Source organism: Halichoerus grypus, chromosome 3 (genome assembly GCF_964656455.1).
Source record: "Halichoerus grypus chromosome 3, mHalGry1.hap1.1, whole genome shotgun sequence".
NCBI lineage: Eukaryota > Metazoa > Chordata > Mammalia > Carnivora > Phocidae > Halichoerus > Halichoerus grypus.
In genome coordinates, this window is record NC_135714.1 from 84,002,605 (window position 1) to 84,023,150 (window position 20,546).

Sequence of the window (20,546 nt, forward strand, 5' to 3'; positions counted from 1 at the left end):
TCACCTTTCACCTATCAAATTAACAAAGATATAAAAGACTAATAATACCAAGTTCTGAAGAAGGTGAAGAGAAAGTGGCAAGCTTTTCCACCCTGGTAGGACATGACATTGTGGTAATATATCTCAAAAAGCTTATAACTTTTATACTTTTATCTCAACAATTTCACTTTTGAGACTATGAAAATATTAAGATTAGGTACAACTATTTAGCTCTAAGGTGTTCAACCAAGCATTATTTTAATAGTGAATATTGGAGTCAACTTCAGTTTTCAACAGGTTACATAAGTATGATACAGCCAACAGAAAACTATACAACCATTAAAAATGTCATGGAAATATATTTACTGAAAAGAAACATGTTGGTGATATACAATTAAGTACAAAACAACTCAGGTTACAAGAAAGTATGGCCGATTCTTATAATTTTATAAGAATATTGGGAGGGAAGTCAGAGAGAATGGGGGAGAGAGAGAGAGGGAGAAAGAGAAAGTCTGGATTTATATCAAGAGTCAGTTATTATTCCTGAGGGTATGTTGCAGAGTTTATTTTTATATTTTCCTTTTTTTCCTTCTTATTTATGTCTTATGATTTTAAGAGAAACTATACATATTACTTTTCAACTTAAATATTTTGGTGCTTCAATAATACAGAAGATGGAATTTCAAACATTGCAGATAATTAAAGCATTACAACACGTGGAAAGATTTACTTTCACAATTTATTGGACATTCAAGCCCAAATATTACCTTGGGATTCAGAATTGCTGCAGATCTTGTCCCACCACTACCAAAAAGGCACACAGTTGTTCATACTCTATATATTTAGGTTGTCTTAGTAACAGAACAACCAGTTATTTATAATGATGGCCAAAAAGGCACATTTTAGAAATATATATTAAATAGCAGTACTTAATAATATTGCTGCTTAAAATTTTCTATTGAAAACTGTGATAAAATTCCAAACCAACATAAACAGAAAAATGATAATAATATGGGTTATCAGATTAATTACAATATATGGTTATGAAAATAAAATCATGTGTGTTAGTGGTTTCTCAATCCATTGAAACTTCTTCCCTGCTCTAGAATGAGCTTTCTATGAAGAATAAAAAGATGTTACATGTCAAAATAAATAAATGTTAATAAAGAAGCAAAGCCAGAAACCTTGTTTAAAGAACCGGAAAAAGCTGCAATGAGATGGCAGTTGCTGTATTTTGTTTACCTGAGGAGAAGACTATGCTCAAGCATGTATTGAATCCAGTGATTGCTATGATGTCATCCAAACTGCTAGCAGCTATCAGTAAGGTTGGGATGCCTTTATTAATGCCATATCCATTTTCTTGCAAAAGGAGCATGGAAGGGACAACCACAGCAGGAGAGACAGCACCTAGTACAAAACTATTAGAAAGACTTTGAAAACCAATTTTAAAACATCCTTTTAACAAAGTAGTGTTTTATATTAAATTTTACAACAAATACATTAACCTTTTCAGATTTACAATAACTTCAAAAGTAAAAATGCTGAGTCAGTATCATTTAATGGGTAAAATTTTTCACACATTTTTTCTGCTGGCTGAAAGTTTATAGAGATTTCATTCAAGATGTTGGTTTGGGCACAAATTGCCTCTCCCTTCATTCCTAAATCCTTTGAGATGAAGATATAAAAATAATACGAAAACCCATAACCTAACTAGAAAAAAAAAAAAAAAAGGAGAATCCTTAATGGATAAGAAACCAAGTATATCCCAGGAAGATAAGAGTTTAAGATTGAAGAAGGAAATCATAAGCCAAGTGTGTGTGAGTAAACATTGCTACAAAAGATATGATATACTTCTAAAAATGCTCCAAGCCCAGAAATGGCAGATGCTGGGAGCAGGGGAAATCTGAGGAAATCCAATGGGTGACTCTTTGGAGTACCACTGTAAGAATGGCCAGACAGATGTACTCTCCACCCCATTTCTAACTCTTGAACAAGTCAGTAAGGAATGGATGTCTGCCCCAAAGAAGGAACAATGAGTGTGGGCACCTAAGTTACAAAGGCAACTGAGAAAATTCCCGGGGTGGATGATGACACCCGTGAGGAATGAGGACACTCCTGCTCAGAATCTCTTTTGTTGGTATATACCATTCAGTACCTTACCTCATCTCTTCCACGTTCACTTTATAAAGGCTGAAGTATATACCTTGTGTAGAGATGATCTTGGTGCCCCACCAGAACCCGTTTACCAGGCGAGCGCACACATCCCCCAGGTGCTGCTTGTTGGCCGCTAACCCCTGACACCTGCAGCTTTCTAGCAGTCTTACCCTGCTGAGAAGGGCTTACGTGGGGAAGCTAAGGAGGTCTTCCTACTCCTCCTTCTTCCAGACAGCCCCTGTGAATTACTGACTGATAGAGAGGGTCTGATAGTTTAGCACCTTTGCCTCTCTGGCTGTACAATCTCTCTGATACAGTTTTTTCTCAAGATTTCCCTGTAGACTCAAGAAGAGCCTAGAATTCCCTGAAAATACTTATTTGCCTAGTTCGATTGTTTGTGAACTTTATGGCACATTGGAATCACCTGGTATATTATTTATCGGGAGCTGCTTAACAAATTACTCCCAATTTTAGTATCTTAAAACAACAAACACTTATTATCATACAATTTTTGTGGGTCAGGAATCTGGGTATGGCTTAGCTGTGTGCCTCTGAATCAAGGTTTCTCACAAGGTGGTAGAAGATCTGCTTTACTCACATGGCTGTTGGCAGACTTTCAATATTTTGCCCTGGAGGTTTCTCAACAGGGCCACTCATGATATGGCAGCTGGATTCCCTCAAGACAAGTAATCAAAGAAAATGCAAGAGAGAACACACAAGATAGAAGCCATGGTCTTCTCATGACATAGAATGTCTCATGACATTCTATCATTTCTACTGTATTTTGTTCATTAGAAGCAAGTCAGTAAGTCCAGCCCATATTCAAGAAGACGGTATTACACAAAGGTATAAATATCAGAAAGCAGGGATCACTGGGAGTGATCTTAGAGGCTGACACCTTGTACTTGCGGACCTTTCAAAATACTGATGTTTGTCTCCCATTCTAAGACATACTGATCTAAGATGGAATTTGACCTGAGTACTAGGATTTTAAACAATTTTTTTAAATTGTGGCAAAAAATACATAATAAACAATTTACCCTCTTAATCATTTTTAAGTGCACAGTTCAGTAGTATTAACTATATTCCGATTGTTGTATAACAGATCTCTAGAACTTTTTTGTCTTACAAAACTAAAACTCTATATCCATCAAACAACTCCCCTTTCTCCCTCACCCAAGACCCTGACAACCATCATTCTACTTTCTATTACTATGGTTTTGACTACTTTAGATATATCAATGGAATCAGAGTATTTGTTCTGGCTTATTTATCCCAGTATAATGTCCTCCAGGTCCATCTATGTTGTAGAATGTGACAGGATTTCTTTCTTTCTTTTTTTATTTTTACAGGTGAATAATATTCTATGTATATACCACATTTTCTTCATCCATTCATCTGTCAATGTGGGCTGCTTCCACTTCTTGGCTATTGCAAATAATGTTCCAATAAACATGGGTGTGCAAATATTTATTTGAGATCTTTTGTTCTCAGGTATCCAAAGTGTGCCACTCTTTTTTTCTGCCAGTATTCTGAGTCAGGTGAGACAGAAACCAGTCCCTTGGGTCAAAAAGCCAAAATGTAGGACACATACTCCAGCTTTTTTCTTTCCCTCCTGATGGAGAAGACAGGAGTTGGGAGTTTTCTCCTGGTTGCCCCTTGCTGTGCAGGGAGGGGGTGAGGTATGGTGGGTAAATGCAATGAAATATTCTAACTGCTCCAATGTGTCTCTTCTTGGCCTTGTACTTGGATGGGATGCTATAACCTCTCAAGTGGTTTCTGGAGTTCTCACAAAGGTAATCTGGTTCTTATGTATTTAAGTCAGTGTTGTGCAAGAAGGAGAGCTGGGGCTTCCTATTCTGCCATCTTGCTGACATTACTCTTCTGATTGTTGGGATTTTTTAAAAGCTCCCCAGGTGATTTTAATGTATAGCAAAGTTTGGGAACCACTGATTTTCCCCATAGTCTATCTAGCTTCCTTCATTCAGAGGTTTCTACTGAGAACTCCCTCAAAACATTACTTGCGTAAGAATCTTAATCTCAGCCTGAGCTTCTAAGATACCTTGCTTGGTTACATGATTGGACTATTCCCTGCAAGAAGACAAAAGCCAATAGATAAAGTAATCACAAGTTAATGGGAAGATTAAAATACAAAAATGGGCCCCCATTAAAGTATCACAAAATATTTAGGGAAGTCTATCACTTTGAGGCACCATGTTCATTAAGTGGAAAAAATGTATACCTGAGAAAAGAGATGTAGTAGGAAGAAAGCCACCAAAACATGACTTCAGAATAACTATAAATATCCTCTGAATCATGAAAGTATACTGCATCTATCCATAAAATTTTAATGATAGTTCCTAGAAATTAACAATAAATTCCCCAAATTAAAAAAAATGGGTGATATAAACACAGCTGAAGAGTGATTTAATAAGCTAGAGAACTGTGCAGAGAAAATTTTTCAGTGTATACTGCAAAAAGGTAAGCACATAGAAAGTATAAAGAAAACTTAATAGGTATGGAGGAGGGAGTTACAAAAGGACATAATAGAAGAGAACTTCAGAGAGGTAAAAGATATAATCAAGTCCTGAAAAAAATACACAATCCTCTGATTGAAACATCACACCAAATATTGAATAGAACAAATTTTAAAAAGACTTGCCTAATGATATTAAGGAATTGTTGTTAATTTAATAAGAAAAATGCTGTTACCTTTTAGAAATGCATACTGTAGGATATAGGGGTGAAATACCATTATGTGTGTAGTTTACTTTAGGATTGATTAGGGACTATTAAGTTTAAATTAAGGATATTTGGTGTTTGTTATTTTGTTATTATTCTCTCTACTCTTGTACATGTTTGAAAAATTTCACTAAATAAAAAGACCTATCTGAGATTGCTCTTTTCAAACTTTAATATGAAAATGAATTACATGAGAATCTCATTAAAATGCAGATTCTATTTCAAAAGTCTGGGATGGGGCCCAAGATTTTGCATTTCTAACTTTTAGGTGATACGAATGTTGCTGTCCAAGGAACATACTTTGTATAGCAAGAAATTTTTAGTTGGAAAAATTCAGAAAACCGAGCTTCCAAAGAGAGAGAGACAAAAAAAAAAAGACTGGATTAGCCTACCTAGAAAAGGAATTAAAAATTAGTTTGATAAGAGATTCCTCAAGGGCAAAACTAATGCAAAGAGATAACACTGATATCCTTAAAGTATTGAGGGAAAAGAATTTTGAATCTAAAATTCAATACTGAGTCACACAGAAGTCATATTCAGACATTCAATGATTCAGTTTATTATCCACTGATCAGTTTTAAAAGAACTAGAAGATCAACTCATCAGGAAAAATATTTAGTACAAAAGAAAGGAGTTTAAAAAAAATAAAAGGGCATAGGCAGCATAATGTAGACATTAAGAATGAAGGCTCTAGCCATTGCCAAAGTTCTGGCATATCTATTTAGTTGTCTGATGTTAGGAAAACTATGTAACATCTCTTTGTCTCTGTTTGTATGTAAAAAAATGGGAATAATAATAGTATCTATTTCACAGAACTTTGTGAGGATTAAATAAATTATCAAATACTTCACAAATTGCCTGACACATGGTAAACACTATATAAATGTATGCTACTACTATAGTTATTATGATTATCATCATAAGAGATAATGATGAGCAGTGAAATTCATTGCTAAATCTACTTAAGTGTTCATTGTAAAGAAAACTTAAAAATATTCTTGGGAGTAAAATTCTAGATTATATCAACTGGGGAATATATAAGGGAGTGAAGGAAAGGGAAAACATGCTATAAATTTAAGTATGCTTTTTGTAAAATTATAGGTTAATTACTAGGAGAATGAGTTTGTAATTTCTAAATATTAAAGGAATAAACAAAAGTGGAACAAAGTAAATGCTTTTAATCCAACAAAAGGTAGGAAAAGTGAAAAAAGAATGAAATTCACATGAATGTATAATATTTTAAAAAGTGAAATAGAAGCAAGGTTAAGTCAAAATTGACCTACAAGGAATTGGTTGGATGGACCTATTAAGAAAGAGCCCCTTCAGGGCGCCTGGGTGGCTCAGTCAGTTAAGCGACTGCCTTCGGCTCGGGTCATGATCCCGGAGTCCTGGGATCGAGCCCCACATCGGGCTCCCTGCTCAGCAGGGAGTCTGCTTCTCCCTCTGACTCTACCCCCTCTTGTGCTCTCTCTCTCAAATGAATAAATAAAATCTTAAAAAAAAAAAGTTTTAAAGAAAGAGCCCCTTCAATTGAATTTTAAAACTTTAGCTCTGAGCTGTTAGTAAGATATACATCTAAGACAAAATGGTACATAAAAGTTGAAAATTATAAGTATGATAAATAAATTGAATCCATTTCATAAATGAAAGTTTGGTTTACATTAGAAAATTAATTAACATAATTCACTATAATAGAATAAAGGAGAAAATTCGTATTACTTCAGTAGAAGCAAAACAATTATTTGATAAAATTCTATACCTATTTATAATAAAAACTTAGCAAACTAAGAACAGAGATAAATTTACTTAATCTTATTAAGGGCAGCTACAAAAAACTTATGACAAATATAGAATCAAGACAAAGATGCCTATTATCACCACTTCTAATTAACATTATATTTAAGGGTCTAATCAGTGCCACAAAGAAAGAAAAGTAGATGGTATACTTATTGGAAAGAAAGAAGTAAAGCTGTCATTATCCACAGATGACATAGCTGTACATTAGAAAAACCAAAGCAGGGGCGCCTGGGTGGCTCAGTCGTTAAGCGTCTGCCTTCGCCTCAGGTCATGGTCCCAGGGTCCTGGCATGGAGCCCTGCGTGGGGATCCCTGCCCAACGGGAAGCCTACTTCTCCCTCTCCCACACCCCCTGCTTGTGTTCCTGCTCTCGCTATCTCTCTCTCTCTCTGTCAAATAAATAAACAAATCTTTAAAAAAGAAAAAAAAGAGAAAAAGGAAGACCAAAGCAACCTACAGATAAATTTGAATTAATGAGCCCAGCAAGGTTGCTGGAGACAAAAGCAATATAGAAAATAATTAAATAATATTTCTAAATACCAGTGACAAATAGTAAAAACCTAAACATATATAAGTACTATTTATAATTGCATCAAAACTATCAAATGCCTAGGAATAAATCTAATTAAATATACACAGGAATTCTATGTAGGAAATAAAAACCTTTTGATTAAGAAAAATTAGAGAATACCTAAATAAATGGAGGGGCAGGCCATGGGTATGAATTGAATAACTCAATATTATAAATGTACCAATCATCTCCTAATTGATAGATTCAGTATAATTTCAATCAAAATTTGGTAAAAATTGACAAAATGATTCTAAATTTATATGGAAATACAAAAGGTTATGCATAGTGAAGACAATTTGGAGATCATAAAAGTTTTGTTCTATAAGATATCAATAATTATAAAAACTGTGTATTTAACACAGAAGATAGAAAAATGGACCACTGGTTAAGAATAAAGAATCCAGAAACAGACCCATACTTATATGGACAGATTATTTATGACAAAGGTTACACTATACAGCAGTGGGACTGGAAGAAGTGGTCCTTTAAATCAATGGTGCAGGGTCAATTGGATATTGAGGGCAGAGAAGGTGGGAGAAAGAAAAAACTTGGCCCTATCTAATGCTAAACATAAAAAATCAATTTAAGGTAGATTATGGATTTAAATGTGAATGGTAAAACAGTAAAATTCCTAGAAAATAATATAGAGAATATCTTTATGACTTTGGATAGGGAATGACTTCTTAAACAAAAAGTACCAATAATGAAGAAAAGAATGACAGATTGGACTACATTAAAATGAAAATTTTCTGCCATTAATGGAGTGAAAAGGGTAGTTGCTAAATGGAAAAAGATATTTGTAACACATTTAACAAAGGACTAGTATCCAGAATATGTTAAGAACTCCTACCAATAAATCAGAAAAAACAACAATAACCAAAAGCCCATTAGAAATATGGGAAAGAAACATAACAGGCACTCTTCAGCCTTATTATAAATCAGGGTAATAGAAATAAAAATCCCAATGAGATATCACAACATACCCATATGAATTGTTCAAATTAAAAAGACTGATGATTCCAAGTGTTGGCAGGAATTGGAATCACAGGAACTCTTATATACTACTGGTGGAAATGTAAATTAGGAATTCTGAAAAATAATTTGACATAATCCAAACTTTGAAACATATAGTTACCCTATGAACCAACAATTCAACTCCTAGTTATGTACTTATAGGAAACTGTGTACCAAGAGTTTTTTACAAGAATGTTTGTAAGAGCATTGGTAATAACAACCCCCAACTAGGAGCAATGCAAATTCCCACTGACAATAGAATGCACAAACTAGTATATTCATACAGATATACTATGGAAAAAAGAAAGTGAACTATGTTCACACAATAACATGGGTGAATCTCAAATACAATGTTGAGTTTAAGAGCTACACCCAAAAGAATATATACTATATGATTACATTCATATAAAGTATAACTACATGCAAACTAAATTGTAGTGTTAGAAGTTAGTACAGTGGTTACCTGTGGAGAGGAGGGAGAGAAGTGATTAGGAGAGAACATAAGGGCACTTCTGGGGTACTGGTAGTATTTTACTTCTTTATCTGGGTGATGGTTAAATGAATATTTACTTTTTAATTATTCAAGGAACTGTACATTCATATACTTTACACTTCTTTCTATATGAGTTATACTTTAATAGAAAGTTTAACAATTCAAGGATGGAGAAATTCATTCCAAATAGGGTAGCCACAACAAATCAGGAGAGAAATATTAATATCTGACAAAGTAGAATTCAAGATAGGTAAGGATTAAAATGAGTGAGAAGGATATGCTGGGTGTAGAAATTACTTGAAAATAAAATCTTAAAAAAAAAAAGAATAGCAGTAGATGTGCCATTATCTAGATAAGAGTACCAGAGGGTGCCTGGGTGACTCAGTTGGTTAACAAGCAGACTTTCAGCTCAGGTCATGATCTCAGTGGCCTAAGATCAAGCTGTGTAGGGCTCCGTGCTCAGTGGGGAGTCTGCTTCAGGATTCTCTCTCCCTCTGCTCCCCCGCCCCACTACTTGTTCACTCTCTCTCTCTAAAATAAATAAACAAATCTTAAAAATAAAGAGTGCCAGAAAGATAAATATATTAAACTAGAGAAGATGGTATACTCAAAGAAAAAATGAAAGTAAATTTCCCTTAATTAAAAACAGAAGACCTTAAATCTAAATAAAGGGTCATACAGACAATAGAATAACCCATATCTAAATAATTTACAGTAATATTTAGGAAAATCAAAGACAGGAAAGTCTAAAAACATCCAGACAGAAGGGTTATCTACAAAAGAATAAGAATTAGATTGACATCAGACTTTTCAATAGCAAGGAGAACAGTTTTAAAAAGTTTAAAGAAAATGATTTTGGACATTTTCCTTTCTTTCTTTTTCTTTCTTTCTTTCTTTCTTTCTTTCTTTCTTTCTTTCTTTCTTTCTTTCTTTCTTTCTTTCTTTCTTTCTTTCTTTCTTTCTTTTTTCTTTCCTTCTTTCCTTCTTTCTCCCTCTCTCTCTCCCTCTAAAATTTTTATTTTTTTAAACAATCTCTACGCCCAGCATGCGGCCTGAACTCACAACACCAAGATCAAGAGTCACATGTTCTACCAACTGAGCCAGCCAGGTGCTCCCATTTTGGACATTTTAAAATCAGCCCAATAGTCATTCACATATGAAGGTTTCATAATTTTGTGAAAATATTCACAAGCATAGAAGGCTTCAAAAGATTTGTCACACAAAGACCCACATTAACAATAATTTTGGTGAGGGGCACCTGGGTGGCTCAGTAGGTTCAGCATCTGTCTTTGGCTTGGGTCATGATCTTGAGTCCTAGGATTGAGCTCTGCGTCGGGCTCCCTGCTCAGTGGGGAGTCTGCTTCTCCCTCTCCCTCTGAAGCTGCCCCTGCTTGTGCTCTCTCTCCCTCTCTTTCTCTCTCTTTTTTTGTCAAATAAATAAATAAAATCTTTAAACAAACAAACAATAATTTTGGTGAAAGTACTCAAATGGGAGGAAAAATGAATCTAGGAGTTGCTGCAACAGAAATACGAATTAAGGATAATAAAAAATCTTAGTAACTTCTATACTTACCTTTATTTTAAAAGGAAAGAAAGAAAGAAAACTAAGATGGAAGAAAAGAAAATTTATATTGATTATTTAACTTGCATTAAAATGTTAGATGATATCATCATGAAGGGGTTTGAGGCAGTCATAGCAAAATAATAACATGATATTAAATAAGGCAAAGATAGGTGGGGGTTGGGGGAAGAAAAAAATAAAAATAAAATAAGGCAAAGATAGCATAAGAAAATAAGCCACAGTTCAATTTCATTTATGTTCCTAAATATGAGCAAATTGAACATATCAGTTTGTTAAAAGAATAAAAATGCTGACCAAGTAGGTGAATGCATGGATGGTTCTGCATTATGACACTGTCAGTATAATTCATAACATTATCCAGATTGAAAGGAAAAAATGATAATTTTTTTATTAAGAGGCAAACTCTTGACAAACAAGAAATATAGGAAACTTTCCTTAACCTAATAAAGAGCATCTACTACCACCCTATAGTAAACATCATATTAACGGCAAAGTATTAGAAGAATTCTCATTAAAATTATTAAAAAAATAGAAATATCTCTCTTTGCATTATAATATTCACATTGATGTGATATTCAATTGAACACAATAAAATAGAAATAACAACACAAACACTGGTAAAGGAAGTGACAGAAGTTTAATTATTTGAAGACAGGATGTTCATATAAGAACTAATAAAAGTACTGATATGAACATTCAGCAAGGTGGTCATATATAAAATCAACCTTTAAAAATCAGAAGTAGGACATCTGCTTACTGCTGTAAAAGAATATAGGTTCTGCAATTACCCTCCTACTGAAAGGACCTAGAAAACCAGACAAAAAAATCACAACAACTATTTTCAGACATTGGACAACAGACAGTACAGGACTATTAAAAATGAGAAAAGGGAAATGAATTAAATCTCACCATTGCCCAGGTTTTCTGATTGGGAGCAATTTCAAGGCTGTGGTGGAGGAAAACCAAACAAAGCCCAATAAACTGGCTGAGTTGAGGAGAAAAGAGTCTGGAAAGCCAAGGCAGATAAAATTTTCAGAGCAGAGTACCTGAGGGAGGGAAAGACAAAAGTTCCAGAAATTTGCATGAAGGACTCCCTGTGTCTTTGGTTGAACACCAATGAGGAAGGGCATAGAGTAAAACCCCATAAATCTGGACAAGTACAACACCTAGAGAAAGATTACCGAGAAGCAGTAAGATAAATAATTTCCAGAGCTCACAGAAGGCTGGGAAAACCTTTGGGTTCCCACCAACTAGAGTGGAGATACTTCATCAAATACATAAAGCATTCAGTAGAGACTCAAAAGGACCACATCTTAGAAGGAAACTAAATTAGCCCTACAGTAAGGCTACTCTAGGTAATCCCTAAAAGATCTTAAAAATGAGACTTGAAAGAATCAACAAATTCACACATAATTTAAAACTGCCTTCCGGGACAAAGTCTAACACTCTAAAGAAAAATAACAAAATCCAGATTTCAACAATGTAAAACTTACAAAATCCAGCATCTGATTACTAGAGATATGAAGGGGCAGGATAATGTAACCTATAACTGGGGGGAAAATCAGTTACTAGAACACAGATCCACAAATGACAGCAATGAAGGATATGATAGATCAATATGTTAGCACAGCTGTTATAAATATGTTACATATAAATATGTTCCTTAAGAATCTAAAGGAAAACATGAACATAATAGGGAAAAAAGTGGAAGACAGAATAAAGAACCAAGAGAACTTTTGAAATAAAAAATGGCAGTATCTGATGGAAACAACCTGAGTATCTGCCAATGGATGAGGAGATAAAGAAGTTGCATGTGTGTGGTGTATATGTGTGTGTACACACACACACACACACTCACACATATGCAATGGAATATTATTCAGCCATGAGAAAGAAAGAAGTGCTGCCATTTGCAACAACATGGATAGACCTTGAGGGCATTATGCTAAGTGAAATAAGTCAGATAGAGAAAGACAAATACTGTATGATCTCACTTAAGTGTGGAATCTAAAAAAGCTGAACTCATAGAAATAGAGTAAAATGGTGGTTACTAGGGTCTCGGGGGGGGGTGGTGGGAGAAATGGGGAAATGTTGGTCAATAGAGTATAAACTTCCAATTATAAGATGAGTAAGTTTTGGAGATCTAATGTACAGCGTGGTGATTATAGTTAATGGTACTGTATTATATACTTGAAAGTTGCTAAGAGAGATGGTCTTAAATGTTCTCACCACACACATACAAAAAGGTAATTATGGGACAAGATGGAGGCATTAACTAATGCTATGTTGGTAATCATTTTGCAATATATAAGTGTATCAAATCAACACATTGTACATCTTAAACTCACAAAATGTTATATGTGAATTATATCTCAATAAAGTTGGAAAGAAATGTATGATGGCTTACAACAACAAAAAAATGCAATATCTGAGTTTAAAAAAATTCACTGGATAGTATTGAGAGAAGGTGGAACACTGAAGAAGAAAAGATCAATGAACTTGAAGACATAGCAATAAAATATATCCAAAATGAAGTGCAAGCAGTCCAGATGTCCATCAGCTGATGAATGGATAAAGAAGATGTGGGGTGAGCGTATATATAACGGAATATTGTTCAGCCATAAAAAGGAATGAAATCTTGCCATTTGCAACAACATGGATAGAGCTAGAGAGTTTACATACATATATATACCACAGTTTCTTTATCCATTCATCAGCTGATGGATACTTGGCCTCTTTCCATAATATGGCTATTGTTGACAATGCTGCTATAAACACTGGGATACATGTATTCCTTTGAATCAGTATTTTTTTATCCTTTGGGTAAATACCTAGTAGTGCACTGCTGAATTGTTGGGCAGTTCTATTTTTAACTTTTTGAGGAAACTCCATACTGTTTTCCAGAGTGGCTGCACCAGTTTGCATTCCCACCCACAGTGTAAGAGGGTTCCCTTTTCACTGTATCCTCGCCAACATCTGTTGTTTCCTGTTAATTTGTTAATTTTAGCCATTCTGACAGGTGGGAGGTGATATCTCATTGTGGTTTCGATTTGCATGTCCCTCATTATAAGTGATGTTAAGCATCTTTTCATCTGTCTGTTAGCCATCTGTATGTCTTCTTTGGAAAAATGTCTATTCATGTCTTCTGCCTATTTTTTAACTGGATTAGTTGTTTTTTTGGGTGTTGAGTTATAAAAGTTCTTTATATATTTTAGATACCAATCCTTTATCAGATATGTCATTTGCCAGTATCTTCTCCCATTCCAAAGGTTGCCTTTTAGTTTTGTTGATTGTTTCCTTTGCTGTGCAGAAGCTTTTTATCTTAATGAAGTCCCAATAGTTTACTTTTGCTTTTGTTTCCCTTGCCTAAAGCCACAATTTTATACCACTACACATCCACTAAAAATGATAAAATTAAGTAGACAGACACTACCAAGTATTGGAGAGGATGTGGATGGCCTAGAATTTTATACATTGTTGGTGGGAATATACTACAATACTTTGGAAAATTGTTTGGCACTATTTATTTATTTATTTATTTATTTATTTATTTATTTTTATTCTTTTAAAGATTTTATTATAAGTAATCTCTATGTGGGGCTCACAACCCTGCTCACAACTCACAACCCTGAAATCAAGAGTTGCATGCTCTACTGACTGAGCCAGCCAGGAGCCCCATTTTTTAAATAAAATTAAACATTATCTTACCATATGATCCAGGAAATCTACTCTTAGGTATTTCCCTAAGAAATGAAAACAAATGTCTACACAAAGACTTGAATGCAAAAGTTCATAGCAGCTTTATTTGTAATGGCTGACCTGGAAACAATCTAAATATCCATCAACAAGTGAATAAAGTTGGTGGCATATTCATACAATGAAATACTACTCTGCAATATAATGGAATGCATAATATGGAGGCATCTCAAAAACAACTTGCTGACCAAATGAAGCCAGAAACAAAAGAGTATATATAATTGCATTTATTTAAAACTCTAAAAAAATTGAACCTATTGTCACAGAAAATAGATTGTGGGTTGCCTGGGGCCCATGTGGAATTGACTGAGGGGGCTCAAGAGAATTTGTGGAGGGGTAATGAAAATATTTGGCATCTCAATTGTGCTGATGGTTACATGGGTATATAAATTTGTCAAAACTCATTGAAATGTTCACTACAAAATGGGTGCTCATTCTATTATATGTGAACTGTACCACAATAAAATTTATTTCAAAAAAATCAGTAGCTTTCTTATATATCTGCAAAAACTAATTAGAAAATGTTATGAAAAAATCTATCAATAACATCAATAAAAAACACAAAATACCTAAGAACAAAACTATGAAGATAACCTAGATCTTTCTAAAAATTATAAACACTGTAGAACTTAAGATAACACCTAAATAATTGGGGAGATGTCTCAATATTATGACATTGTCACCTCTCCTCCAAATTAATTTATTAATTTGTTGCTAGCCAATTAAAATATTCTCAGGATTTTTCATTGAACTTGACTAGCTGATTCTAAAATTCATTTGGGAGAATAAGAGCTTAGAATGAAAAACCAAGTCAATGTAAACAAGAAGATACTGTTTTTGTAAAGGCAAAATAGCTAAAACCCTAGAATAGTGACATAGAAATAGAGAAAATAGATTGGAAGAAAATAGAACACAAAGTATAAAAACAAATCTATGGGATTTGTTACATGATAAAATCAACATTTCAAATCAATGGGGACAAGAAAGAAGTTTTCTATAAATGGTGTTGAGACAACTACCTATTCATGTGGAAAAGAATGTAGCTAGATCCAATCCTTTCTTGATTAAAACTCTTCACAGTGTAGGGATAGAGGGTACATACCTCAGTATCATAAAAACCATCTACGAAAAACCCACAGCGAATATCATACTCAATGGGGAAAAAGTGAGAGTTTTCCCCCTAAGGTCAGGAACACGGCAGGGATGTCCACTATCACCACTGCTATTCAACATAGTACTAGAAGTCCTAACCTCAGCAATCAGACAACAAAAAGAAATAAAAGGCATCCGAATCGGCAAAGAAGTCAAACTCTCACTCTTTGCAGATGATATGATACTTTATGTGGAAAACCCAAAAGACTCCACCCCAAAACTGCTAGAACAGGAATTCAGTAAAATGGCAGAATGTAAAATCAATGCACAGAAATCAGTGGCATTTCTATACACCAACAAAAAGACAGAAGAAAGAGAAATTAAGGAGTCAATCCCATTTACAATTGCACCCAAAACCATAAGATACCTAGGAATAAATCTAACCAAAGAGGCAAAGAATCTGTACTCAGAAAACTATAGAATACTCATGAAAGAAATTGGAGGAAGACACAAAGAAATGGAAAAACACTCCATGCTCATGGGTTGGAAGAACAAATATTGTGAAAATGTCTATGATACCTAGAGCAATCTACACATTTAATTCAATTCCTATCAAATACCATCCACTTTTTTCAAAGAAATGGAACAAATAATCCTAAAATTTGTATGGAACCAGAAAAGACCCTGAATAGCCAGAGGAATGTTGAAAAAGAAAAGCAAAGCTGGTGGCATCACAATTCCGGACTTCAAGCTCTATTACAAAGCTGTAATCATCAAGACAGTATGGTACTGGCACAAAAACAGGCACATAGATCAATGGAACAGAATAGAGAGCCCAGAAATGGACCCTCACCTCTACGGTCAACTAATCTTTGACAAAGCAGGAAAAAGTATCCAATGGAAAAAAGACAGTCTCTTCAACAAATGGTGTTGGGAAAATTGGACAGCCACATGCAGAAGAATGAAACTGGACCATTTCCTTACACCACACACAAAAATAGACTCAAAATGGATCAAAGACCTAAATGTGAGACAAGAATCCATCAAAAACCTTGAGGATAACACAGGCAGCAACCTCTGTGACCTCAGCCATTGCAATTTCTTGCTAGACACATCTCCAAAGGCAAGGGAAGCAAGGGCAAAAATGAATTATTGGGACTTCATCAAGATAAAAAGCTTCTGCACAGCAAAGGAAACAGTCAACAAAACCAAAAGACAACTGACAGAATGGGAGAAGATATTTGCAAATGACATATCAGATAAAGGGCTAGTATCCAAATCTATAAAGAACTTATCAAACTCAACACCCAAAGAACAACTAATCCCATCAAGAAATGGGCAGAAGACATGAACAGACATTTCTGCAAAGAAGACATCCAAGTGGCTAACAGACACATGAAAAAGTGCTCAACCATCACTTGGCATCAGGAAAATACAAATCAAAACCTCAATGAGATACCACCACACACCAGTCAGAACGGCTAAAATTAACAAGTCAGGAAACAACAGATGTTGGTGAGGATGTGGAAAAAGGGGAACCTTTCTACACTGGTGATACAAGCTGGTGCAGCCACTCTGGAAAACAGTATGGAGGTTCTTCAAAAAGTCAAAAATAGAGCTACCCTATGACCCAGTAATTGCACTACTGGGTATTTACCCCAAAGATACAAATGTAGTGATCCAAAGGGGTACGTGCACCCCCAGGTTTAAAACAGCAATGTCCACAACAGCCAAACTATGGAAAGAGCCTAGATGTCCATCAACAGATGAATGGATAAAGAAGATGTGGTATATATATATATATATATATATATATATATATATATATATATATATAATGGAATATTATGCAGCTATCAAAAAAATGAAATCTTGCCATTTGCAACCGTGGATGGAGCTAGAGGGTATTATGCTAGGCGAATTAAGTCAATCAGAGAAAGATAAGTATCATATGATCTCAATGATATGAGGATTTTGAGAAACAAGACAGAGGATCATAGGGGAAGGGAGGGAAAAATGAAACAAGACGAAACCAGAGAGGGAGACAAACCATAAGAGACTCTTAATCTCAGGAAACAAACTGAGGGTTGCTGGAGTGGAGGGGAGTGGGAGGGATGGGGTGGCTGGGTGATGGACATTGGGGAGGGTATGTACTATGGTGAGCTCTGTGAGTTGTGTAAGACTGATGAATCACAGACCTGTACCCCTGAAACAAATAATACATCATATGTTAATAAAAAAAAAAAAAAGAATGCAGCTAGATCCTCACATGTAATAAACTCTATTTAAAAAGAATTTTTAAAAATTAACTTAAACATAATAAGAATAAAATATAAAAGAATATATTTGTGATCATAGGTTAAAAAGGACCTTTTGAATGACACATAGAAAGACATTAAGCAGAAACAGAAATTTTGATAAATTTGATTACATTAAAAAACCCTTTGGTATAGCAAAAGCAGTTACACTCTGCCTCCCCATGCCCTCGTTTTTCTTTTTGATTTTCAAGGTCAAGGAATGGTTTTATGTATTTGCTCTTCTATCTGTTGGAAATAATAAAATACCCTTTTTAGATAAAAAGAAAGGCACCATAAGCAAAGTTATATATCTAGTGGTGTACTAGGACAAGATATTTGCAATACTTGTAACAAAACGTTGAAATAATAAGAAAGAAAAGAATAACAGAAAAATAGAAAAAGGATATTAAGAGGTTAGTATAAAAATACCCAAGCTCATTAATAAACACATAAATGCATATTAAAAAAACAATGAAATATCATTTTTCATTTACCAGATTGGGAGAAATCATAAAAGTTTGGTAATATCAAGAATTTGCAAGGATGTGAGAGAATAACAGTTATTTTCAACCCTGCTGGTGATAGGGCAAATTGGTATGTGTTGAAGGCATTTTGATAGTATCCATCAAAACTGAAAATGCACATAACCTAGGTAACTATTCTAGAAAAACTCATATTTGTGCAAAATGAGACAAATAAAATGTATTTGTTGTAACACTGTAAATAAAATCTGGTCTTATCATACAATGTAACACTATACAAAAATTAAACAAGTGAACTACATTTTTAAATGTGTATAATCTCAAGAATACTGTTGAGTAAAGAGAAAATTGCAAAGAAAGTGATACATTCTTTGATATGATTTATATAATATGTATGTATACAGTAGATATATCCCTGGAAAACAGAGTATTATTTTATCTATTTTCATATAAATCATATGGAATGTTAATTTTACAGGTCTAGAATGGTAACATAAAACTCATAAAAGTTGTTACTTTGGGTAGGGGCATGGGCACTAGGATTTGAAGGCATGGTTAAAAGCCCTTTTACTTTTGTCTGTAAAGTTCTAATTTTTCAAAAGTAAAATGCACATGGGTATTACTTTTATAATAATAATTAATTTTAAAGAATCCACTGCATTTGGCAGTAAGTATGCAATGGGTGAGCTTTACTATACATTTGAATGGATAAGTAGAGCGAAAGGTAAAGGCATTGAAAAATTAAAATGAGTTCAGGATCTAGAGAGAGTGATTATAGACTTATTCTGAGGAATTGGGACATGAAGGGAAATGGATAGTGGGAAAATAGATGGGACATTGGATATAGGGAAAGAGTATTTTTGTTACAATATCTATATCTATACAAAATCTCTCTCATATATGTATATAATATATACATACAATGTATAAGGAAAAGGCCACTGAATGGGTTAAAAAGTAGAAATAGATTATCATATAGGAGAGAAGGAATAAATTGATGAAGTGAATTATCTTGCCCTACACATTTAGGGACTATGCATGTTTGTTAATGATATGGTAGATTAAGGACATGGCTCTGCTTCTGACCAACCAATTTTCAAGGTTTTCTACCATTGTGAAAATAATTTTAATGAGAAATTTGTCTATATAATATTCTGATTATTTCGGTAATTTTAAACCAAGCATCCTTAACCGGAAATTTTGTAGAGAAAATAAGAAAAAGTTACCCCAACAGAAATCCCCATTGCCAGGGAAAATTCATAAGGAAGTGGGAAACAACAGCAGTTGAACATGCCTCCATGAGGCAGGGACCAATAGCCAACCTTAAACAAACTCTCTTCAAATGCCTCAAAGCCTGAAATATAAAAATAATCACATTTAGACAAACTTATAATGGCCAACAAGAAAATTATTTAAGTAAATTCTGAAATATATAGTCTTTTTTGATTAATTAGCTTTTACTAAACTAAATCTTCCAGATTATTCCACTGGGCTTGAAATGCTAATGCACCTCATTTTATATGTCAGATTGGAATTAGAAACTATTTCACATTTTATAAAACATTGTTGTATTTAAATTATTTTAAAAGATCCATTTGTCTGTAATTAAATAACTATTTCTACCTTCTTAATCTTCCTTGTAAATAGTATAATGAAAGTAACCTATAGGTTTATTTCCATCAGTTAACTTTTAGAAATGACTTGTTTGATCATTTTAATAATTATAATAGAAAATATCAATGTGCCAAAAGAGAAAATCACTTAAAGACAGCATAACTCACCAAAAGGGAGAACTTTAAAATTTTCTCATTGGTTTGATTTTTCTACTGGAGAATATAATAAATTATCACTGTCTTTATGCTCTTTTTAAAAAAGATTTTTAAATTTATTTGACACAGAGAGAGAGAGAGCGCAGAAGCAGGGGGGAGCTGCAGAGGGAGCGGGAGAAGCAGGCTCCCTGCTGAGCAGAGAGCCTGAAGTGGGGGCTCCATCCCAAGATCCTGGGACCATGACCTGAGCGGAAGGCAGATTCTTAACCGACTGAGCCACCCAGGTGCCCCTGTCTTTATTCTCTTGACATATTTCCACCACACTCATCTATTTGCTGTTTGAGTACTGTTATACTCATGAAAGGTCATCTTTTTAAAACCCAAATAGATTTATGATTCCTAGATATTAATATTTTAAGAAATATTTAAAAAGATTAGCTTCTACAATAATGCAAAGGTAATCAGGCACATACTTCTGTGGGGTGGAAAATGTCACGAAACAAAAATATTACCAAAATTCTTAACCCCTCTGAAAAACAAAACAAAAGAAAAGCAAAAACAGTTTAGGAGTGGACCTTATCCTTTATTAATTGAAAAGTAAATAGTTCTCCATAGAAAAGCTGCAGCTCCCAAATAATACAAATGCTGTACAAGGGACATGTATCTCTATGCACATAATTAAAGATGAGCTCTAATAAAGATCTCACATGATTAAAGATGATCTCTAATAGAGATCTTACATCATAATAATTCTCTTCATATCAGTAATAATGGTGACCAGAAGTAGAAATTGTAAGATGCCAGTATTTCTGCAAAATC

General features: G+C 34.1%; 2 protein-coding genes across 8 annotated transcripts in view; one reads left to right on the forward strand and one right to left on the reverse strand.

The window, feature by feature from the left end:
* Positions 1 to 20,546, forward strand: part of CISD2 (CDGSH iron sulfur domain 2) — a 112,765-nt gene that overhangs the window by 48,476 nt on the left and 43,743 nt on the right. The window lies entirely within an intron of this gene.
* SLC9B1 (solute carrier family 9 member B1) overlaps positions 1 to 20,546 on the reverse strand; it is an 86,282-nt gene that overhangs the window by 29,425 nt on the left and 36,311 nt on the right. For 6 of the 7 annotated variants that reach the window (XR_013446417.1, XM_078069024.1, XM_078069023.1 and 3 more), the window contains 2 exons: positions 19,185 to 19,312; positions 1,222 to 1,397 (listed from right to left, as the gene is read on the reverse strand). Coding sequence is in view for 6 of the 7 variants with exons in the window: in XM_078069024.1 (XP_077925150.1) it covers positions 1,222 to 1,397; positions 19,185 to 19,312 (304 nt within the window). In the remaining variant the exon portion in view is untranslated. Of the gene's footprint in view, positions 1 to 1,221; positions 1,398 to 11,240; positions 11,378 to 19,184; positions 19,313 to 20,546 lie in introns of all 7 variants that reach the window. The other variant, XM_078069025.1, reaches the window with a different exon arrangement.